General features: G+C 42.7%; 1 protein-coding gene across 6 annotated transcripts in view; it reads left to right on the forward strand.

The window, feature by feature from the left end:
- GLI3 (GLI family zinc finger 3) overlaps nt 1–24,536 on the forward strand; it is a 217,155-nt gene that overhangs the window by 95,779 nt on the left and 96,840 nt on the right. For all 6 annotated transcript variants that reach the window (XM_035318582.1, XM_035318581.1, XM_035318584.1 and 3 more), the window contains one exon: nt 24,208–24,313. In XM_035318582.1, coding sequence (XP_035174473.1) covers nt 24,208–24,313 — 106 coding nt within the window. The remainder of the gene's footprint in view (nt 1–24,207; nt 24,314–24,536) is intronic.

A 24,536-nucleotide genomic window follows, 5' to 3' on the forward strand; every position in this document is an offset into this window, starting at 1 on the left:
TCTTTATGTGTATATAACTTCTTGAGTAATCAAGAAAACAACAACAACAACAACAAAAACCACAGAACCTTAGTAGAACCGTGCTGATGTGATCTTGGATTTACAGCATGTTTGGTGTTCCCACCAATTAATCCATGTTGCCTAATAGAGTTGTGTTATGGACCAGTTAGGAAGGCAGGAGAAGATACAAAGCCTCTCAGTAGAACTGAAGGCATCTTTCTGATAGCAGAAGAGGAAGAATGTCCGTTCCACTTTCCAACTATTCCAGACTTGGATTGTTTCTGTTCCTATTTTTTTTTCTTGGCTTCTGCTCACTTTGTATTTTATTTCTGTCAGACCTTTTTCCTTCTCCTTTCATACAGTGTCTGTGCAGCATACTTAGATACTGATTAATGGGAACCCTGACTCAGAACACCTGGCTGCAATGAGTCCTTCATTTAACAGTGGATAAACCAGCAGACTTTAGGGCAAAGAATGCATGTACCTCATTCTGGTGATCAAGTTTAAACAGCAATCTCTTACATTCAGCCCCCACCATCTAGGGAAAAATTGATAATGTTTGCACATCTATTGTCAACTGCTTTCAGCATGGCTCTCTGCAGTGTCCCGTGGGTTATATTGATATGTCACTTTTTGTCTTTATTCTCGGTGATCCAGAATCCATGGGTAGCTCCCTCCTCCTTTTGTGAAAGATGCTGAAGATGCCCCATGTGTTTTTTCTGGCTCTACCTGTGGTTAGTTGTTTCCTCATGGAAATCAGAACCAACTTGCTGATTCTGGGCATTCGTCAGCTGCCCATGTTTCTGTTGCTCTATCCATGTATGTATATGTCTAGTATCGCAAGGCTTTCATTACATGGTCTTTTTTCTTTTTGTTACTTTTTTCCTTTTCTTTCTCCTTATAGAGAAATGTATGGTTGGAAGATCAAGGCTAAGAATTCTGATGAATATAGCGAAGGGAGAGCAAGCCTGGTGTGACTGGTGTAAGATGTTACCTTGGGTTTTCTATTAGGCAATGGTGAGAGTTGGAAGTGTCCAGAGAGCAGTCCAGGGCACATAGACACCTTCATTAAGATGGAGTGAATTAGTCCTGCAGGTACTTTGACTTTTTTGTCAACACACTTTAGACTGACCAAACACTACACTTTTGGATGGGTAAACTTAGGTGTGAGTCTTCTCGTCCAAGTGCCTAGTCTAAGACACATGTAAAGCAGATGTAAATAGCATTAAAGAAATAGAACACCCATGCTGGGGAAGAAAATGTGACAGCATTCCAGATGGCAGTCTTGTCACTAAACTCTCAGATGTCCGTTATATATAAGCTGTTCTCACAGTCAACGGTTCACATTCTGCTTGACTAAGTTTTCTTGTGGAACCCTCTTTGTATCTAGTTCCACATTAGCTGTAAGTAATAAGGAGTTCCATCTGTGTTCAAGATTTTATTTCCCTAAAATTTTCACATTAAATTCTTCTTGCAATGCATTCTTTTGCACTGTATTGAGCGCACACTTTTTTGGTCCTTTTCTGTAGCTCTTCCCAAAAATTTTTGAAAACCTCATAGTTTCTGTCCACAGGCTGGACATTTCCTATGGCTGCGTTTGCTTCCACTGTACATATAGCCATGATTCCTGCTGCTTCTTGCAGGGTCACATCGTTGACATTTTGCAAGCTCCTTCTTGAAGGATTGCTTCTGCTCGCCCCCAGCAGATCTGAGGCTTGTTACCTTTGCTACTTCATTTTGTTTTCCCTCTAGAAGTTGAATTCTAGTCTGGTTTGGTCTAGTCTGCTGACAGAAAGGCAAATTCTCACTGTTTTTGTAAGTACTAATCATAGGGTGTTTTTGGAGCATCTTATCTCAAATTGAATATTCTCCTCTAAACCTGCATGTTTAATTGACCTGTCTCAAAACATTAAGAAATTAATGTAAATCCTTTCCCTCTTATGAAGTTTTTATATCAGTATCTCTAAGAAGTTTCTTAAGTTCCAATAGTGTTTACATTTCTGTAGTACAGTTGTGTACTTGCACTTCTTCACACAACCATCAACTATAAAACATAGCCAATTCTTCTGACCTGCAATAGTGAACTTTGGCCATAAATATATGTCAGGATGCTTGTAGCATGACTGCTAGTCAGTGGTTAGGTAATCAGCCGTGTACCATGATGTAGCATTCAGGTAAAATTCATTTGCAGTTGGGAATTTGAACACAATGCATATTCTCCAGGATGTCTTGGAAACAACAGGAATTGTCAGGAAAGGTGTTTGGAAAAAAAAACAACCACAGAACAAAACAAAACACCACCTGATAGCAAAGGCAGAAATAGGCAGAAGTGATGCCTGCCCCATAGCCTCTAGAGAGCAGAGAGGATCTCTGATGAATGAATGAATTTGGAGAATTTGGCCTTGGCTTCTAGTGGAGGATTGCAGTGCTACAGTGTTGGGAGGAAAGATGGACAGAATAAAGTGGGTGTGAAAAAACAAGGCTAAAACCAGTCCTCTACATCGAGGAACCCAAGGACTTCTTAATGTCAGTAGATGTTTTCCTATATCCAGCAGACAAATAAGTGACAGAAGGCAACAGGAGAGGAAGTGGCCTGATGTAATCTTTATCAGAAAAATATCATATGAAGAATGTATCATAGGTTCGTGATAATAAACAGGCAAAGAGAAAATCGGCTTTGTGGAAGGCTGTGACACATACCAACACAAAGGAGAAAGAGGTCTAAACAGAAGGCTCAGCAGTTGGCCCACCTGTTGCAGGAAAATCAGAAAAAAATGTATCATCAACACAAGTGAACAGTATTAAGTCTTCCAGTGTAGTGAAGACCACCACAAAATGGCAACATCTACTCAAAATATTAACTCGGAGAAGTGTGAAGACTTAAGAGGATGCAATAGGAATGTGGTAAAACGCATATTATTGCATACCAGCCGCAGTAGGTGAACGAATTTTATAGAAAAGATACAGGAACAATTATGCATTGATAGGGAGAAAAAAAAAAAAGGGGGGGGGCTCTTGAAAGGAACTGTCATGGAACTTGGAGATGGGAGCAGAAGTCTTAATCTGGTAAGAAACAGCTTGGTGGATGCACTGAGATAGCAGTCTGCATGAACATATTGAAGTGATAGGTGTATCTGTAGTCCCAGCTACCTTTATAGATGTTTTTCTCAATAAAACATCCATTTAATTTTAGAAGCATGGAGTCTTCTTAGTCTAGCTGACATCACCTTTTAGAATATACCATGATACAGCTGTTCAGCATGGAAAATCAGATGCAGCCGGTTGGCTTAAAATGAATTTATGCTGAACAGAAAATGTTTTTATTGGTGAATGATGGACAGCATGTACAATATACCCTAGCTAAGTATACACAGCTTATCAGATCCCTCTGTAATAATGGTAATGGTTATATATATTAAACAAACAAACAAACAAACAGAAGTGTACCAGAAGCATTAGTAACTGCCAGGGCCTGAATATATACTTCTTTTTAAATAGTCTTGCTGGAAGGATTTTTTTCTTTTTCCCTTTCTGTGCTTGTACCCTAAATTGAATAAAAAATTAATTCATGCAAGATGGCAGGGCAGCAACAAAATATATAACCTATTCTGAAGGTAAGATACTTGAAGCAAAATAAATTATTGCTAAGAAATTCAAACCCTGAAGGGAGGGATTGAAGAGATGTGAGGATAACTCTGGTTTATGTGGCTGTTGTAGGGTTCTGTCAGCCAAGCCCAAGGTGACAAGTTGTTGACTCAAAAGGCTCTGCAGGAATGTTAAATGGTTATCGTTATTTAATACTTAAGCTCTATTAAGTGACAGACTCTTCTTTACATCTTCAAAACACTTTTCAAGCACGCACTGGTTTGCAAGGCTGGAGGCTGGCCTTTTTTACAGGCGGACCTCGAGGTCTTAAATCCTGCGATGGAGCTGAGCTGCGGACAGGGGGAAGTTACCAAACAATCTTGTTTATGCACAGATTGATCTCTGCTCTTTGTGGCACAGAGCAGGTTTCAAGTAGGCTGGTTTACTCTGGGGGTCACTGGCTGGTGAGAAGTCCCTTTTTACCTGTGATTACTGAGGACTGCTCATTTAGAAAGTCTGTATGAAGCTGTCAGTGTGAAAGCTAAACAAACAGCTCCTGGGCCCCCACAGGGTAATCCTGCGACTTTAATGCAGGTTAGGAGAAACCTAAAACCCCTTCATTCCAGGGGCCAGGACTGAGTTATGTTTCAGTTTTGGTGTTCACCCTGAGTAAATGCCGTTCTCTTATTTTCATCTTTTGTTGGGAGCTTTGCAGTTCTTACTAAATAGTGAAAAGAGCACATTTTCTAATGGTCTTTGTTAGTAAAGAAAATTAACTGTCATTAATGGTACTGTTTTGATTTGATAGTGTTTGAGTAATATATAAAAACATACATGTATTTGGAAATCTGAGGTGAAAGTTTACCCCTCTCAAAGTCAAAGACAGCTCCCCCCTGCATACGCATGCACGTCCACTTTTAGGAAACCATGACTTCTGGAAATCTATGACTTGTGCACTTTAATCTCTGCTGAGGAGCCTAATTTTAGGCCCTTCTCTTTCTGTCTTGGCTCTGTTGTATACTGCTTTCTCTTAATTTCAGTCACTGCTTTGAGTTCTGTGAAGTATTCTGAATAGTTTTGCTTGCTTTGTTTTGCAGCTAACTTTCAAATTGCAGTAATCTGTTTTATGTTACATGATTATTTCAGCTTAGAATATCTCCACCGCAAAATTCATGTGCTTTATAATTAAGAAACATTTGTAATGAAAAACCAGATCCAAACAATGAAAGGCAAGGACAAGACTTGATCACACATCTAGGGAAAAAACAGCAACAACCCAAACCTCACCATATTAAAGCTCTATTTTTTTTCATCTGTTCAGTTCATTGTTTTCATCATCAGATGTTCTTCTTTTCTAACTTGTTTTGCCAACGATACAGTAAAATATTTATGCTTCAAATGTACTTTGGAGAAACTGATTTTTGCAACACCTGTGAAACTGTTTCTTAGATCTCTTGTAACATCCTTTGCTGCCCCTTTATGCTGAAAGAAGAAAATGTTAGCTCGGCAGAAATCAGCATGAGAATTTAAGACAGTTAAGGTACATTAAAGTCTTTTATACTCATAAATTCAGATTTTTTCACTTAAAGGGCTTGCATTTTTTATGAATAGATACTTGGTATATAAAAGTGGAATACATTCAGCACACTATGAAAAATACCTTTGTTAAGAAAGAAGGAGTCAGGCTGCTAGAAAATACCCATAATACTAGGAAAATATCAAATTATGTGACAGTAGTTGCACATTTTTGAAGCATGACCAAATAACACATCACTCTAAGCATTTCCCTACCCTCTTGTTGTTTTTTCCCCCCTGGAACTCAGAGGAAATGGATACTACACACCCACCCATTCACAAAAATCCTGGCGGGAAGCCAGCTTCCCTCTCTCTTCATCTCTGAGCCAAGCTCCGGTCTCCATTCCCCTTCTTCTTTCTTACTCTTCTTTGCAGTTGCTGCCTGACAGATTTGTACCTATTTCAGCAACAAATGAGCTCTATAAGGCCCTCTCACAGAGGTCCCCTGATAGTGCTCATTATCCACACAGATCCTATTCCCCTGTGGTTCCAAAAACTTGCATTTTTGCAGGCCTCTGGCTGGTTGCAGATTTCTTTTTTTTCTTCTTCTTCTTTTTAGCTGTTAACTTTATTTCCCAATTCTCCTTCAAATTTCTTCATGTTCTTGTCTGTCATTTCAAAGTGTCTGTATTGGCATAAGCCGCTGCCAAAAAGTGGGGAAAAAAAGTTCAAAAGCCCTTGCACACATCCGTATGCCAGATCTTTGCCAATACCTCTTCCCCAGCTGGTTTGGCAGCAAAAGCAATACCTGTTATGGCGGCAGCGGCTGCCGCAGCCACTCCAGATGCTGTAGCTGGAGTGGTGTGGCAGGATTTAAACACACAGTGCAACACACATCTGTGCCAGTGCCTGGGGGTTTGAGTCTGAATCTGTCAAATGAAAAACAGTGTGTACTGAATTGTCCCCATAGTGATTCTCAGCTGCTTGGGGAATGTGGATTTTGGATCATGTCCAGACTCACGATTTTTTTTTTTCCATGTTGGGGCTAACACCGCATGAAGAGTCTCTGCGATATTAAATAGAGAACATTGGCTGGAAAAGCTCTTCCCAGCAGACACCTCTGTATTTTATTTTATTGGCTGGAAACTCCCTGGCCTGCTTTAGTCTTCAGTCTGCTAAGGGATGGCAAGGTGTGAGCCTCCATAGGAGGGTGGATGTGTCCATATACAACAATGAATACCTAGCACAGTGGTGCCCTGCTCTAGGTGCTGGCTCTGCTCCTGGCTGCCCTGAAAGTGATGAGGAGTCATCATTAGAGCGTTAGTTTAGCATCCTGCCACAACAGGGCTTGTTCCCACTTACCTTTAGGCTGTAGGGTCAGCACAGAGCCTGTGAGTCTGTCAGTTAGTGTAGTTCTGGTTGGTGCTGGTGCTTGTGCCCGCTGGTGCTCAGCCAGCTCAGGTGCTGATGCCACGCGTGGTGGACTCTGTGCAGACTGCCCCAGCTATTTGTCCATACATGTTACAAATGCCCCTGGTCCTGGTGGAAGTGCTCTCCTTAAAGAACTGCGTACACAAAACAGCACTTAACCAACCCGAAACAGCCTTGTCAAGCTCCTTTTCCTGTCAGGCCTCCATCAGGCTCCCTGGATTGCTTTTAGATTTAGATTGCTTTGCTGGGTTTGTATAAGCAAGATGAGTAAACTGGGTTCTGAGTCAGACAATCTCAGAGTACGTACAGCTGGTCAGCAGTGCAAATCATTTGTGTCCCATTAACGTAGCTCTTGTTACAGCGTAGTCCTCATGCTCCTCACCCACCAGCTCAACACCAGGGAACAAGGAGCTTCCTTGTGCTCAGGGTGCAGAGCTTCGAGCCAGAATTTCTCTCTGCTGCGGTCACGTGCACAGGACAAACACCATCCACCCCTGAGCCAAGTGCTTCAGTTAAGAAAGAACTTAATTGCGGATTACTTACAGAGGGTTTGCTGACCCCCCCTTCTCCCCCCAATATGCCCTTCTTGGGAAGGGGGAGAGAAGGGAGCTCAAGACTGTTGTTTTCTCTCCAAGCCTGTGTTTGAAAAGGAGAGTCTCCCTTGATTTTTTTCTTTTTCAAAAAGCAAATGCTATGCCAAATTTGTAATCAGATACAAATAGGAATGAATGCCAGAAGTGAAGGCAGCCAAAGGGAGCTTTTCATCTTGAGAACTGCTTTCCCACCTGGCCAAAAAGTCCCTGCATGTGCCTGGCATGATGGTTCAGCCCTCCCTGAGTCACCCAAAAGGGCCTGCCTAATGCTCAAGTGTTTACTCTGAAATCCATTCAGTCCTGGTTCTTGCCTCACTTTGACCTTCCCAAAATCTTTTGGATGAGAAGGAACAAAAGGCATATACCTCTTGTCATGAGGATTTACATGCCACTTCTGCCTAAAAAGGAACTTACAGCCTGGGCGCTCTAGGAAGTGGCTTCTCAGATTTCCATCCGAACAGACCAGCCTTCTGTGTGAAGGAAAAGGTGGTAGTTGCTACTCCTTTTGAAACATCTTGTGTTTTTCTCATCTTCCACTGTACTTCATTATAAGATTGTTCACTGTGTCACAGTTTAAGGTCTGGTGTTGGTGACTGTCTCTGTCATTGGTTCACCCCCAAGTTCTAACCATGATGTACTAAGGAATCTACAGGCCTACTGAAAACAGCTTTCTGGCTTCCACCTGCTTTAACAATTTGGGGCTGTTCAGCACATTCTGGAGTTCCATTTCAGAGAAATGAAGAAAACGCTAAATATACTTGTTGCTACTTTATAGCCTTGATCATGTTTGCACATGAGAAAGGGGCAAGCCCCTCTTAATTGCTCTTGGCCTGCATTGAAAGGCAACTTGTGCCACCATTATTGTAAACATCAGTGAAGTGTTGCCATCTCATTTTGACTAATGACAATATGTCACCAAAAGGAACCTAAGAGCACAGACTATTGTTGATGCCAGTTGTTCACATTCTGCTATCAAGAAAGCTGCTGAACTCGAGCATGATTGAGAGACTCTCAAGGATGACCCTGGGCTTGAGCATCAAGTAAGAGGTCACTTTTTCCAAAGAGATGTCATCCCAAGTTAAACACTTGGAAAAGACAAGCCATGGTGATTTCTCATGGATCTAAACCAGGGATCTGGATTTCTTCAGTGAATGCTTTTTCTGTGTTTCACTCTTTGAAAGTACATTCATAAGATGTTTCCATGAGTTATTGTCTTTAGCTCATTTGAGGTTTTTACTGCTGCAGTATGGGTAGGTGAAATGAAACTAATTAGAGACTGCTCAAGTAAAGAATGTAATAGAAGTAAAACTTGTAGAGAAAGATGGGCTGATGGGATTTTCCTGTGTTCCTAGGATTCTTCTCTATACTTGTAGTTCAGAGAATGGGGGATTTCCTTATCTCTGAACTGACTCTTCCAAAAAGCTTGTCCATTTGTGCCAAGAAGGTAAGCTAAATTTGGAGGGAAAGTGTAGTCTGTTGGTTGATGTCTGAGATGGAACTTAGATTAGCTCTGGCACCCTTGAACCATCAACTCAAAAAAAAATGTGCTATTTGGGTAGGCATAACTTCTTGCAGAAGCTGAGATCACTCAGAAATAGAATTCAGTACGTGTTAGTTAAATACCTAGTCAGGCCAGTGCATCTTCTCCTCATTTCAGCTGATCAAACAGAAGGAAGAATATAGGCGCGTATGTGCAAGCTATTCTTATTTTGCTAACACCAATAATATATAGAATAAATACATGAAAAAAAGGAATAGGGAATGTTGTCTGTTCTGTAGCTTACAGTTATTCCTACCAAAGATGCTTTAAAGACAATGGATAGGCAATTTTCAGCTACTAGCTGAAAGTGCTAGGGAACAAAAAACTGCAACAGAAAACTGTGTAATGTTGTAAAAAAAGTTCTATGGAAGTGGTCTGTTTCAAGATGAAGTTTGGGGAATGTCATAAGAAACAATTTTTTTTTTCCTTTTGTATTAGAGAAGCCTCAGGCCATAAGCATCTCAAAATAAATGGATTTTTTTCCTTTTTTTTTTTTTTATCCCTTTGAATGGATCAAAGTTGCTTGAAAAAATCATATTGTTTGTATATAACCCACAAGAGCAGCAGCGTTTAGATTCCTATTCTTAGCATCAGTAAGTTAACCAACTTGGTACGCTGGGAAATCCCCAACTCCTGGCACCTAAAGGTTAATATTATCAGCTCTCCAAGAACTGGTTTAGAAGATATTTTAGTTCCATTAGCTCAGCTTGTGTTATCAGTTGTAATAATAATAGTAAATTTATTGCCTGTATTATCATAGCCCCTCAAAGAAGTGGATAAGGCTGTTATTTTCTCTAGTTCATGCTAAAACTTAGGGGGTTTTATTTCCACTTTAAACCTAAATTCAGCCATTCCACTAAAATGCTCAGAGAGGATCTTTCTACCTCACATTTTTTTAAGAAACAATCCTCATAAACACAGATTATAGCCTTAAAGCACAATGTAGAAGAATACTCAACTCTTGACAGAGAGGACAAATAATACCCTTTGTACAGGAAGCATCTATTTAGACAAATAAAAGTTATTGCTATGTGTGTTATGCAATTCTGGTATTGACCTGTTCAAAAAAAGTTGAAGATAGTCACAGTTAAAACATACAGATTTTAATGCCTAATGATACTGTTTGGAAAAAGGATGTACTGTCCTGACATCCGCAAGTACCTAAGTGCTCAAAATTGTAACTTTGTGTATATGAGCATGCAAAACGTACATACCTGTTTGACAATCTTGTACCAACATGTGTGCTCATGTGTGTTTGTGTTGGCTCTTTTTGTTTGCTCACAGGTTATGAAACCTGGGGCTTTCTCATTTTCCAGCTTTCCTCTGCAGCTACAACAGCTGGAAACATACGTGTGTGTGTGTGTGTGTGTGTGTGTGTGTGTGTGTGTTTTTAAACAAAAAGAAGGCTGAGATTCTTTCTTAGTGACATGACTAAAAACACTGGAGCCTTAAGAAAAAAAAAAAAAACTGAAAAGAAAAACAAGAATCATGATAAAATCACAATAACTACATTGAAATTAATGATAAAACTCTCATTGACTTAGTGCGACCTGAGTTTCACCCTAAATATGAAAATGACTGGAAATTGTGTTTTGAGTCTCTACAAGGTTAATGTTATAGTTGCTTGGGTGTCCTAACATTCATGTCCATACTTTACAATAGTTGATTCCCATTAACAGTAATCCTATCTGTTCCTTTCCTCTCTATGTGGCCGTTTGAGTAACTTAGTGCTCTCATGGCTTGTGAACCCTTAACTCCCAGCTATGTGCAGTCAGGCCCTACTGACAAACTTTCAGAAGGATTTTTAGATTTTGGTTTTTGTATCTAAGAGAGTTTGAGTAGGCAACAGTTCATTCCTTAATGCTGTGCTAAAGCTGTGGAGATAGCATTGGTTGTGCCTTACCAGTGATGCCCAGAGCGTGGGCCTACGTGTGCCTGCAGGAGTAGCTCGGGTGCGGAGAGGCGAGGGCAGCCTCCCGGCGCTGGCTTTTTCCTTCTTCCTCCTTTCCTGCTCTTCTTGGGTCAGAGAGTACGCCGGGAGCTCTTGAGGAGGTCGAACCTCTGTGCAGTTTTTCTAGAAAGAAACAGTTTAGTGCTTTGTCTGGTGAGGCACGTTGTTGATGGTGCAGCTTTCTCTCTTTTCTACGAGCCGCGGCCCTGGCCAGTTTAACAACCGGGTTAAATACTGACAGAGGTGCGGTAACATTGTCATCGGTAAGGGTAAAATTTGATTCCCTTTGTAGAGCCAAATGTGCCAAAGCACAGTACCAAAGCAGCACTGCTTTTCCAGTTTAACAGGTTTAACTTATTTTACCAGATTGCCACCGAGTTTACTGTTCACAGCTCACCCAGGGCTGGCAAGGAACAGTTTGGTTTTCCTCTCTTTGCTCATGCTGCTGCAGCGATAGTCATCGGGGGCTTTCAGCCCTGCAGATAATCTCTTCGGGGTTATCATTTACTTACAAACAGAAGTGTGAAGTATTTGTGGAAAGGCTTTTGAAGCCGAGTTCCACATGGATGCTGCCGGGGCTGCCGGGGCTGCCGACCGGGCGCTGTTGACACAGGGGCAGAGGATTTCTCTGCCCAGTGTGGTTCTCCTCAAGTGCTAGTATTCTGTGGCTAAACTGTTTGCCTTTCTAATGAAGTGAACTGTTTGTTTGAAATATGTGGTAGAAGGTATTTAAACAGAGACTAAAGTAAACTTTCAGGCTGTTCAAATAAGCCATGCATATCTGGTTTGTGAAGTGAAGGAAAACAATTTGGCTGCAGCTTACCTCTGGGAAGGGCAGTTAGGAGCTGTTTAAATAACAAACTGCGCTGAAGCGGATGTTGCTGCAACCTCTTACAGCCTTTTGCGATAGCTGCTGCTCATGTAGGCATGCCTCGGGATGTTGCCTTGATGGAGAACTTGAAATTATTGTCATTATTTAAAATGGGGATTTATTCATTAGCTGTGAAAACTTGGGTACATTTATATTTGATTAAAACCATCCCAATTAGACAATGGACTGTTGAGAGCCAACATATGCTATTGCCTTTATAACGTCATTAGTAACCCAGAGTCCCCACTTTGAAATAAGATCATGCCCAAGTACGCAGACATCTGTTTCTGCCTAGCCAGATGGAGGTTAGAAACATAACTTAAACTGCTAATCCTCATTGTGGAGAGGGGAACAGGAATCTGAGGAAGGTAGTAACAAATGAACTTGGATCTTGCTTCTGGCAAGGCACGAGGTATCAATGGCTGATACAATGCCTGGAACATGCACCGCATAGATCTGGTAATAAGTTTCTGCCTAACCGCAAGCACGAGTTCAGAGAGCAGAGAAGGGCTGGGAGAAGTGATACTTTTTGTGGTTACGGCTCTCGAGTTCATCTCAGAGAACCTCTCTGCTATTCCTGATGCTCCCATGATTTTGTCTAATGGGACTGTTAGTCAACTAATACAGAATGCTTCTCAACAATGACTGGCAAAATGGAGATCTTGATCATAGCAAATGCTTTTCGCCCCCTACCGTAGCACAAAACAATTAAAACCAGTCATGTAGGGAGTTCAGGAGCAGAGATTTCCAGCGCTATCCAACAGGGACCATATGTTTCCATCCATCATTTATATTTTTTGGTGGAGAAGAAAGCTCCAAGTTGGTTGGGACTACAATGCTCCATCCTCTGGCATTGTTCACTCATGCATTCTCCTCAGGAATAAGGGTAGTCACAACACTTCAGACTCCTTCAGTTCAGCGTAGAGATTAAAACAAACAAAAAGTCCTTATGCTCCCGGAGTGCAATAAATATGCTAGAATTTCAATAGGATCTAAACAAGCAACAATAGTAGCATTAAGAGCTGGCAAACCCTTTGATGTTATTGACCAGAAAAGGACTGCTGTCCTCTCTGTCACGAACATTTAAACTTTTGACCTCCAACCTTTGAGTCAAACAGCTTTTCCATATGGAGTGTTACTATACCTCTCCAAGTGCCACTGCATTTAGTAGAGCATCAAACACTTCACTGGCGGGAAACCGATGCTTAATGTGTTGGAAAAACTCCAAGACTGCCAAGGGGTGTGACTGAGCAGAGAACTGTCTCTTCTTCTGCTGAAGGATAAATGAAGTCCCCTGTGAAGTCCCCCATTTTCCTGTAGCCGGACTGCACTGAAATGCAGAAGGGAGGACTGCTGCTCTGTGGGCAGGGTACACACATCTCAGTTATTTTTATTACCACCATGTGCTTGATGTTAGCTGTAGACCAAAGCCCTGTTTTGTGCAGTGTGCTGCACAACCATGGAACTAAAAGATTTGCTCTTACAGGCTTGAGAAGTCTTCCTACTCATGCCTCTTAGAGCTGTAGAGGCCCTGCAGGAGGCAGCAGAGCAGCCTGCTGGCATCCCACGGCTCAGGCACTGCTCTTGGCGAGGCTCTCACTGAATGTAAGGGGAAGGGTTTTGCAGTCATCTTAGCTCTGAGGCCAGGACTGCACAGAGCATGAGAGGCCAAACTGGCTCACACCAAAGGTCCACCTAGCCTGGTGTCCTTTCCAAGCAGTGACCAAAAGCAGATACCCAGGCGTTTATGTAGGAACAGGGCAGGTGGTTCTCCTCCGCTTGCACCCCCAAATACTCTCCCAACTCCCAGTCATTTACAGTCCTGGAATTTCCTGGTCTGGAAGCAGTTTCTACATATTTGGACCCCTACTGCATTTCTCTTCTGTGACTTTTCCCACTTTCCCTTAAGGCCGTTTAAACTTCCAGAATCCGTAGCCTCCTGTGGCAGCTGGCAGAGTGGCAGGGAATGGTGGGCTGTCTGCCTGATCCTCATTTGGCCATCTTTCCCCTCCACTGGCTCTTGTTGTCTCCTAGTAGCATCCTTGGCTTCTCCTTAAGGATGTAAGGATGAGAATGAAAAGCAGTGACTTCCTCTTTAGTGCTCTGTTACTGCATGGCAGTGCAGAAGAACAGTCCTTTCTCACTCCTCTCACATTTGTGGGGTTGTGGTCCACCTATGTCTACTTTGTCACCTACGTCATCTTGTCCCTTAAAAAACAGTCTGAAGAACACTGATGTCCATAGGCAGGTAATTTAACTTTGCTTCTAGTCAGCCTGGACTAAAGCAGGAGAAGGCGATGTTGCTATAATCATCTATATTAGTGCCAAAAGGCTCAGTTATGGACTGGGGCCCTATAGCAGCAAGTATTGTAGACACAAAATGCAAAGACGGAGACTGCTGTGAAGAGTTTGAACATGCTTCTGTGCCTTTGCTATGTAGAAAGATCTTTGCTAATGCCAAGGGCTGCTTTGCCTACTGTGATATTTGTATGCTTCTGCCTGCTCATATCTATGTACTTCCACATTTCCTTTTCTCTCTTTAATGGTACCATTTTTCCTCCCTGGTGAGACTGGGCCTACCCATGCAGTCTGAGCAGTGAGGTTTGTGTGAGATGGACACGGGGCAGGCAGGAGAGCTCAGGAGATGTGAGTGAATGAATGTGACCCGGCACAGCATCCTGGTTTGAGCTGTTGTGCTGCCAACTCAGGGCTGTCCTCACAGGGCATAAGGACGCTAAGACAGTCTGGTCCACTCTGATTTCTCCTCACTGAGGTAACTTCTTCTTCGTGTGTTTAAAATAGTATGCTCAGACATGTGTGCCCTTCAACCTGTTCCTCAGCATTGGTGCTAGAAGTGGGTAATACGTTTCTGTGTGAACGCTTGGGTGCTTTTGGTAAGCAGCACTGTGTTGCCAAAGCAGGAGAAGCACAGGCCTGACCCTGCCATCAAGTCAGCAGAGAACAAGAGAGGAGGAGAGTGAAGCTGTGGGTACGACTTCGTGACAAACTTGCCATGTGTTGTGGAGACAGAAGCCGTATAGTGGGGAAAAGGAAACTGGGAGGAAAGCTGGGCGCAGATGGGATCCTCACAATAATCCAGCAAAAAGCACAGTTATATCTAAAGCTGTTCAGTATTGGTCTCATCCTCTGTTTGTATATTAGGAAATTATTGGAAGTTGTCTTCAGACAGAAGAACAAACCTGAAACGATGATGAGCAAAACCTAAAAGAGATTTGTAAAGAATGAGCAGCTTTAAGCAATTGAACTATTCTTTTTAAGGAATTAAATAATGAGCAGACAGAACACGGTAGGTTTAATTCTCTTGTTTTAGCTCTTAATTAGCACTTTTCATTGAACTGTCAGAGTGCTTCAGAAAGGACACCTCTGTGCTAACAGTGGCCAGACTGAGGCACAGACAAGGGACGTAATTTGACTAAGGCCCTTTTCAATAAAAATATTTGTCTCATGAAGCTTGGCTTGAAAAACTAACACAGATTGGCTTGAATATTGACAATATGACATTCTCAAAAATAGCCTGAATGAGCGCTTAGGATAGATGTCAATATGGCAAATTAAGGGAACTTGCCTTACTTTCCATCTTCTGTAATGATCTGAAACAAAAAGTACCCAGCATAAAAATGAAATACGTGGCAGAACCTCTCTAAGAAGCTGAGGGGGAACATGAGGGAGCAAGGACGAAGAAAACAAACTGTTGATGTCAAGAAGTAACAAGCGAGAGCCAGTTTCTGCCTTTACTTGGCTTGAGCAGTGCCAATTTCCCCATCATTCCCCTAGAAATTGTGGCATAGGTTGCTACCACATCACAAAGGTACTGCCTCACATTGGGAAAATGAAAGGTCTTGGGAAAGTGTGTAGAAACACACACCCCTGCTGGAGAGAGAAATTTGCAGAAATAGGTTATTTGGCTTACACATTTTTAAGACTTCTTCCTCCTGAACAGTGTCATGTCAGCCTACATGAAGACCCGATGCCCTGAAGTGCAAGAGTGATAACTATATAGCTCTCCCAAGCTGGAAGGAACCCAGGGAGCAAAACCAAGTGACTGTGATGAACTTAGAATACGGATATAAAGATTAAAGAATGCAATAAATGTATATTACTGAGTGGCCTGAGAGCACGTGCAATAACTATCTACTCATCCGCAAGAGCTTGAAGAGTGTAAACACCACAGAAGGAGAGTAATTGCTTAGGATAGTACAGAAATAAGTGAAATAATTATGAGTATTTGGATGAAATTTTTTAAAAAATCAAGTTGAACAGCAGGGAAAAAAAGTCTCACCGAGACTTCATCTGATTGTGCATCCCATAGAATCTGAACTGTTTTAATATCTAAAAATAGACATAATTGATCTAATTATACTTTTCCCTCTCTAATTCCTATCATGCCATAAATTACTCATCAAAGCTGCTAAGTATAACCTATTCCCAAGTCTTTCACCCTGTGGTCCAGAACCTCAGCTGCTGGAAAGCTGTTTAGCCACAGTGATTTGCATCGTGCTGTTCTGATACCCAACTGTTCATGATTTGACCTTTGTAGTAGGTTTTAGACTTGATTTTGCTACACAGAAGAATACACACATCTCCAAAGCGTTACGTAAACAAGTAACATTTTCATACTGACTCCCAGCGTTCTTTTACCAACTTCTAAAAATGTCACCAAAGTTTGTTTAATTACCCAAATTTTCTTTATTAGCTCCTTTGTCAAATCAGCAGCATACAGGGATATTTCTGGAATTTTTCAAGGGTTTACCTTTCTGTTACATCTCCATTTACATCTGCATCTTACACATGGCTGTAATCACTATGTTAATATATGTGGCTGACAGCAGGGTACTCAGACACTTTCCTTGACCAGTGCTGAGCCATATATAATAACCAAGCTGCTGTATTGCAGCTCATCGCTCCTGCTGGTCAGGAAGCCCCTGTTCAACCTCTGAGTTGAGAGATTTCTCCTTAGCTCTCTTCTGTGTAGATCAGGATTTATTTCTTTCATAATCTTTCCATTTCCTTAGTTTCCACTTTGCAGCCCACCTTCAAGCACTGAAATTGTCTGTATGTTACAGAAATGTGTATGCACATGTACCTATGCACAGAAGTACTTATGTGTAAATGTACAGACATTGAAAAATGTGTATGTACAGTGGTTTTGCATAGTTATTTGTTGCCCTTAGAGGAGAGGAAGCTGAGGATATGATCATTATACAGACATGTAATCAAAGGTGGGAAGCATTCCTGAACATCAGGATTAAACCACCTGCCTGAGGTAGTCGAGTTAAACAAGGGTGCTTGTGTTGCTTTCCATAATTCTGGTGCGGCTGATTTGTAGCTGCAGATGTGCGGTAGCACAAGAAGTTAGGGAGAACAACAGCAAAACAGAAAGCATGTTGCAAGGCAGAAGATAAATTATTTTTTTCACTGAAGAGAGTCCATTTGAGGTAATGGAGGGAGGGATTTCTTTTGTCAGTTTCCTGGCAGAGGACAATTTGTCATTTTCTTGTGGAGACCACATTATTAAGTTTGTTAAGAAACGCTGCATGGGATCCAGAGGTTATGAAAAAGATGAGCTGTGCTGCACCCAGAGCCAGCTGCATTAGATGAAACATTTTCCCTCCAAGTAACTTGGTAACGAGGCCAAGATGTCTCGTCATTGTCTTTTTCCTGAAAGCGTGGGCCAATGTAGAGATGCTGGCTATATGCGACTTGCTAATGTTCATGAGGGTTTTCTGAAGTTGCTTATAGGCTGAAGCAGCCAGTGCTGTTTGCTGGGAGGAAGAAGCTACTGAGGTGGGCTATTTCTGGTGTATTTCTACCCATTTGCTGTTTGTTCTTGGGGAAACTGTGTCAGGGTGCCTCGATTTTCCTTCGCTGAAAAATTATTTCCCAGGGGAGAGCTGTGGGGTAGTGCTTCTGCCAGGCAGTGCTGCATGCACCCTGCTCAGCTGGGCAGGAACACAACCACTGCCTGATCAGGGCAGCACGCACGGCCCTTCAGTTACCGGTGAGTCCATCCCAATGGACACAGTCACTTCTGAGTCACCAGTTTGTGATGAACCACAATTTATATTTTTAGAGGGTGTGAGAATCTCAAGTTCAGAGTGTTTTGTAGAACTAGCATGTTTATTACCCTAGAAGCCTGTCTCTTACTACTTTTTCTTTTTTTTTTTTCTTGAGCAAAGGGTGCGCTGAAGTGAGCTGAATGGACTTGAGGAAGTTTATTTAGTATTCCAGAGGACAGTCCTTCTTCTCAGACGGCAGAGTTGCAGTGACAGGGGGGAATAATAAGGCATTCAGACTGAAATCAATCCAGCAGCTGTTTAGCCAATACCTGCAGCAAATTTGGCATATTAAAGACCTCTTGGTGCCAGCTGATGAAATCATTTCCAGCCACTTTTCTTCCACCACACAGATAACTAACTGCTCTTCCTTCAAGTGTCTGGCACGATGGTTGTTGTGGAACTACTGAAAACAATAAAACATGTTCCCACAAGGTGTTTAAGTTTACAACCTAAAAAGGGGTAAAGTGGATGCCAAGGATCCCAGTTGCCCTGAAGTCTTCATTTTCAGCTTTGCTAAGGTAGACATTTTTTCAGCTGTAACAAGAGGCACAGAGCTGGAGCTGTGTTCTGGTTTGTGAGGTTTGGGCTGGAACTCCTGTGGTTTATATTTAATATCAATCTATGGGTTCAGCAAACAGAAGCAGAGGATAGGGAGGGAATTCTGTTTATCATTAATGAACACAGACACGTAGAAGGGACAAGATCTGATTGAAAAGTGTGTCTTTCTCTGAAAGTGTTATACCTACCGCATGTTAGCACAATTAGCGTATAATGTTTCTGAAACAGAGAACTTACCAATTAAAAATGATTTATCTCCCTTTCCCTCTGTCCACTTGTAGTTTAACCTATTTATTTGTCTTTTTATGGTTTTGCCATGGCTTTTTCTTCGTTTTCCCCCTACTTAAAAGCTCATTCTCTGTAAAGTCAGAGAGCGAGTGGTCCCATTCATGTCAACACTACAGTCTCCCCGCTGGAAGCGTGCACGCACCCACAGACGCAGAAAAGGCTCCTGAGATAACCGGCCGTAGCACATCTGTGGATCAGCCTGCAAATAAGCTGTGCTTCAGATGGCAACCAGCACCGCTGGAGCAGCAACCCCAGTCACCGTGGGGAGACTCTTCAAAGTGCACGGAGTTAAGTGCATGCATTACCGTGTGGATGTGGCTCAGTCATTTTTCTTCCTGATTAAAGCCTTTGTATAAGCATAAGTAGAGAGCATAACTCACCCTGGGTTGAAGGAGAACTACAAAAGTCCCCCAAAGACAACAGGACATGCTCTTATTGAGCCCTAATGCAAGCTGTAATTAAACAAAAATCCAAAATAAGGTCTTTGCTTGGCAAAAAAATCACCCGATTCTTGCCATAAAACCTGGCAATACCATTAAGTTCAGATCAGTTGAAGCAAATGTGCGTGAAGAAACAGTGGTGCCCCTAGGGACTCTGCAAACCTGAATATTAGAAAATTCCCATCTGGTGATCAGCTTATGAACCAAAGGAAGTGTAGAAATTTGCTGGCAAACTCTTCAAAACTCTTCTGCGTATTGAAAAGACATTAGTGGAGAGGCTATATTTTGCTTGGTATTGTTTCTATTACATCTGGTATGAAATCTTGGTACCACTAAGTTCAGCATCAAAACCCAAATGAATTTTAGTGGGGAGAAGATTTCACCTCAAATGAGGTTACATCTCAGATGCAGTTTTGCACCTGGCTTAGTTCTGACATGTAATTTGGTGAGCTGATGGTTCTGATGACAAATGTGCTAAAATACAACAAGCGCTTCCTGTCCTGTGCTTGAATCCCATGTTTGCTTGTGCCATGAGCTCACAACGCAGGTGCAGACGCTGGGGCTGCACTGAATGCGTTCAAGCTGATTCAGTCATTTTCTACAGTAGCAAATGTTTTCTCGACGTGCTGAGAAATGCAGTCTGTCATTTCAGCAGCCATCTTCCTCAAGGGTTTGGCAAGGATTGCAAGGTACTTGAGCGTATCAGTTAGCTGAGGGCACTCTGTTTTACATGCCTTGCCACCAAAGCCCAACTCCTCAAATTTAGCGATTCCCTAAAGCTCATCCGAGAGACTACAGCATCTATAGAAAAATTATTTGTAATGTCTGAGCTTTGGGGCAGCCTGACCTCTTCAGTGTTGTCCCAGGGTGTTGCATACTGTCCCTGGGGGTGTTCAAGGAAAGGTTGCATGTGGTGCTTAGGAACATGGTTTAGTGGGTGATAGTGGTGGTAGGGGGTGGTTGGACCTGAGGATCTTGGAGGTCTTTTCCAACTTTAATGACTCTTTGATTCTATAGCAGCTTTGTGCCAGTGCAAATGATCTGCCCTTCCACCAAATCTTGCAGTGAGTCACTGCTGGCTGGCTGCTGCATCTCTTTAGACCTCTGTTCAGATTTACTCTTCAGCACCAAGTAACATACATACCTGTCATTTTTCCTAGTTTCTTTCCCTTGTTGCTGCAGAGGAGCCATAGGTTGCTGACTTTCAGAGAACAAGGGGAGATGTCTTCTTTCTTTCCTGTATAGGGGTGATTGTAATTTGAGAGAGATGATCCTATTTACTTTCTTTAAGGAGGTAAGAAAGATTCTTGAAGAAGAAATAAAAAGACACGTTTTGCACAACAAAAAGTCAGCATAAATTGACATATTTCCCAGAAAGTCTTGCCATGTTAAAATGGATTGGTTTGCAGCATTTCAGACAGTTGTATCTCCCATTTTATTTTAAAGAGACTCTGTTCACTGTGTAGATGGCAGAAGAGCGTCTGAAGGAAGCTTGCAGTAGCAGGCAGCAGAGAATTCAGAAGGCAACAGATATCACGTTCAGCAATATGCGAAGAATGTGTTTAAGTGTATTTCCAGTACCTTGGCATGTCCTTAAGAGTTCTTGAAAACAGTGAGAGTTAAACGCAGAATCGGATACTTCTGCTGAATGGAAGCCGAGGGCTCCAAATACACAGGCAGCATCTGTCCGTCCTGACTCCTGTGCTGCATGCTTACGTCAGGGAGTCTCTGCAAGGATGTAAGGGTTTCTTGAAGGATTTGTCCAGGAATTCATAGTTGCCTTTGGATGTCTATAAGAAAGCTGCCTGGCAGATGCTGTGCTAGTCTGCATCTCAGCCAGAATTTTTAAGAAATTGCAAATGGCAATAAATAATTTCCTTAGCAGGACAGGAAGGTTCCTATTTGCTAAGTGTAAGAATTTTGCTCCTCCAACTTTAAACGGGAAACATGTAAATGTCGTTGTAGTTAGAGCAGGTGCCCTGGCTTTTGCATTGAGTTGCCCCCGGTTTTCTAAATAGGTTCACCCTGAAGAGCAAAGAGTTGGGTAGGTGCAGTTTCAATTCCAACCTGTGAGTAGTCCGACTTGCTCTTTACTCAGCTACTACACAAATAGTAGTGCCAGGATGTGCTCATAGTATCCCAGTGGTGGTGCCCTTAATGAAGTAGTTTACTGCGTGGCATATGAAAAATTTCATGGGAAGCTGGCTGGGGTTTGTATTAGTGCTTTTTAAACTTCTTAATACGTATTTCCATGTAAATGCATGTCAAGCAATTGCATTTTTATGAAGTCTCAGGTGAACTCCAAGTGAAGCCCTAGATGATGGGTGTGTTTGCAGGTCTCTGATGCAAGAACCTTTTCATGTAAATATTCAAGCCCCTTCAAACTGGAGTGGTTTTGGCCTCTCCAAGCATGTAGTATTCACTGCTTACCTTTGTGCTGAGGGCTTGCTGAAACATGGCAGAATCTGAATTCCCTCCATAAAACTGACTCCACTGGTTCTGCACATTATTCTCCCTGTCTTCCATTTAGCGCGTTAGTTTGCTGACAGTAGAGCACACAGCACTTAGCAGCTGGTTTGTGGAACCATCAGTCAGGAAATTATATGATAAATAGGAGGTAGCCGGGTTTAGTGGCACTTTATTCTGCTCCAGCAGTTTTAGCCTGACTTTGGAAAAGTCATCATGTGGTTTTTCTTAAGGGTTGCAACAGGAGATGGCTACAGCGTAGTAACTTATTACACATACACTTGAGTTATGATGTTCCCCAGCTGTATTGCTCATGTGTAAATAATAAACGGTGAGATGGATAATTATGTTGGGTTTTGATATGCAGCTCTGCTCAGTCGGTGCAGGGCTGATGGAGACAGCTCCCTGTGCTGTGATGGAGTACGGCTGCTTCCCAGATGGAAACTGCAAACAAGATGCAACCAAGATATACAAAGGATCTTAATGTGAGAGGACTCAGAAAGGTGTTCCTGGAGATTTATGTCCCATGTGTTAAATACAACTTGTTGGTGCTCTGCGCTGCACCGTCCCCGCAGAGGGGAATACCATTTTTGAGTCGTTTAAAAGGCATTCTCCGTTCCCCAGATAGGGGATGACAGATGATCGCGTTCAGCTTCAGTGCTGGCCCTCCGGAGGGTTACATGGCGTTTTGCTGTATAAATGCTGGCACTGCATCTCGGGGGTAGGTGCTCCGCGTGGGGCAGCAAGGAGGCCGGGTGGCACCTTTCCTGCCTGAGATGGGGAAGGGTGTCAAAACCCTTGTGGTCTCACCCGTGCTCCCCAGACCTATGCTTTTAGATGCACAGGGCAGAGGAGGGCTGTGGGAGAGGTAGGGAAGGCCATCCTCACTGAAAGTGGGGGAGTTTTTATGGTCAAAGGCTAGACATCTGATTTAAAACCCACTTTCTTCATCTTAGGCTAAAGCAGACAATACCAGCGAGGCAGGGAAGAGGAGAGGTGAGCAGGGAGGTACACTCAGACACATCTCTTGTTCCCCTTTTCCTGTGTACACATTGCTGGCTGGCGAAGAATGCATTTCGTGAGGTGGAAGCAAGCATCCTCCATTCAGACGACAGCTGTGTGCTTGCCGAGCTCTCTGGTTATCCATGACCCGCTGTTCCTCCCGCTGAAGTCCACTTTGTGTAGCAGAACTGGAATGAAAGCTACCATGAGGTTGGGTTCCCGGCTCCCATTAGTAAGCCACAATTATTTTTCATTTATGGTGCTAAGCCCTGAGTCAGTACATGGCAGAAATGTGCTGTGGCTGATTGCATGCTAGCTGATGTTTCACAAAAACAAGCCCTGAAACTGGGCAGGCAATTTCAAATGTTTCCAGATTTCCCTGAAATATTGGAAATATTTCCTCACAACGTAAGTGATTTTCCCTCCATTCCCTGTGTTTCTTCCCTGAGGGCCATGATTTTTGTTACTCTAGTTTTTCCTTCCCTCTTCAAAACAATAACAAACCAACCCAACTTCAGACAAATGCCAAGGGGAAAAATGCTTTATTTATTTTTATTTTTTTAACATCACCAGTTGGCATGAGGCAACTGTTTCCATAGATAACATAATCTAAGAAGAGGATTGCATTTTGATGAATAGGAAAGGCAGGACATAGAAAGACAAGATACCATAAGAGTCAGCAGGCAAAACTGAAACAGGCTTGTTTTACTGCGAGTGCATAATTAAAGATTTTTTCTTTCTAGAAGCATTTTAGTAAATCCATGACATGACCTAACGTCTGTACTTGTCAGCTTTTAGTGTCGGATAAACACATGACTTCATCCCAAGTGGCAAGCAGGTAATAATTGGGCAGGATCTGTTTGTTTTGTGCCGCTGGAGAGGCTCAGCACTTCTTGGGGAAATGTTTGAGTTTCGTGCACTTGGGATGCAGCCGGGAATGGCACGGGCTGACCCACAGCCTTCACGCACGCCAGTGGCAGAGGTGCTCATCCGGAACCGGGAGGCCATTCTGCCGCAGGCGTGGTGGGGGGACATGGGGTGGGCTTATGCTCAGCCCCTCCGCGAGAGCCCCCACGGGAGGTGGGAGCGAGCAGGGGTGGCCGAGGCGCATTCCCCCTTTTGTCAGCTTGGTCGCTGAGGCTCTCCGGAAACAGATTCGTGGCAGCTGCGAGCCCTGTCCTTGGAGGGAACGGGGCAGAGGTGTACGGCATCTGAGGGTCTCTGGGTCTGAAGCCACAGGGACAAAGCAAGCACTCGTCCTTTTTAAGAGCGGTGCACAGAATGAAACCTCTTGTCCTTAGACACATTCCTCCTGATGTGTCTGTCTGTCCGTGCAATGCATTTAAGCATCTCCGGTACGGCGTTTCTCAGTTGCATTTCCCTCTTTGTTGTCTGATTTACTCCAGATCGTCATTTCTCAGCAGGCTCCTTCAGTTTTCTTTCCATTGTAGGACTGTGTACATCTCTGAGGGTATACATTTTTATTGTATTGTGTCCTCTGCCTTCACTTTTCTTCCTGGGATATTTTTTCTTGTTTCAATAAAAAATAAATAAACCAGGAATGCTTATGAAAGGCTTGATGGTCCTTTTGATCTGACACTTCACATATGGGCATATAATTATTTATTAAAGATTTCTTTATGTCCCTTTCCATTTAAGCTATAGAAAGAGAATACTGAAATTAGTAAATATTAGTTGAAATTCATGCAAACACACTGGGCCATATGTTCAGACAGACCTGACTAACTGCAGTGGTAAAGAAGATTTCAACCTGTAAGTTTTAGAGCTGTTGGCACACGTTTTAACTATCTTTTCTGTTTTGATCAATGCTATTTCTAAAAAGTCACCAGAGATATACTCAGATTTGCGAACCTCGCTTTTCTTTTTCAGATCCACCTCACCTCTTTCCAGCATTCCACCCTCCTGTGCCACTTGATGCGAGACATCATGAGGGACGCTATCATTATGAACCGTCTCCCATTCCTCCTCTGCACGTGTGAGTATTCAGTATTTCTCCTCTGCTTCAGTTGACTGTGCTGCCTTGAAGAATGGGCAAGTATATGAATCTTTGCCATGCTTAAAACCGTGCACCTGGAGCACTTTGCCAGTCTAGCCAGAGAGAGATTTACTTTTAGAAAACATAGAGGGTATCTGTTTATAAACCAAAACCAGGCTGGTGCCTGAGGAATTCCTGCTCTAGTAGGTGGCTGGCAAGTGTT

Source organism: Oxyura jamaicensis, chromosome 2, assembly GCF_011077185.1.
Source record: "Oxyura jamaicensis isolate SHBP4307 breed ruddy duck chromosome 2, BPBGC_Ojam_1.0, whole genome shotgun sequence".
Classification (NCBI taxonomy): Eukaryota; Metazoa; Chordata; class Aves; order Anseriformes; family Anatidae; genus Oxyura; species Oxyura jamaicensis.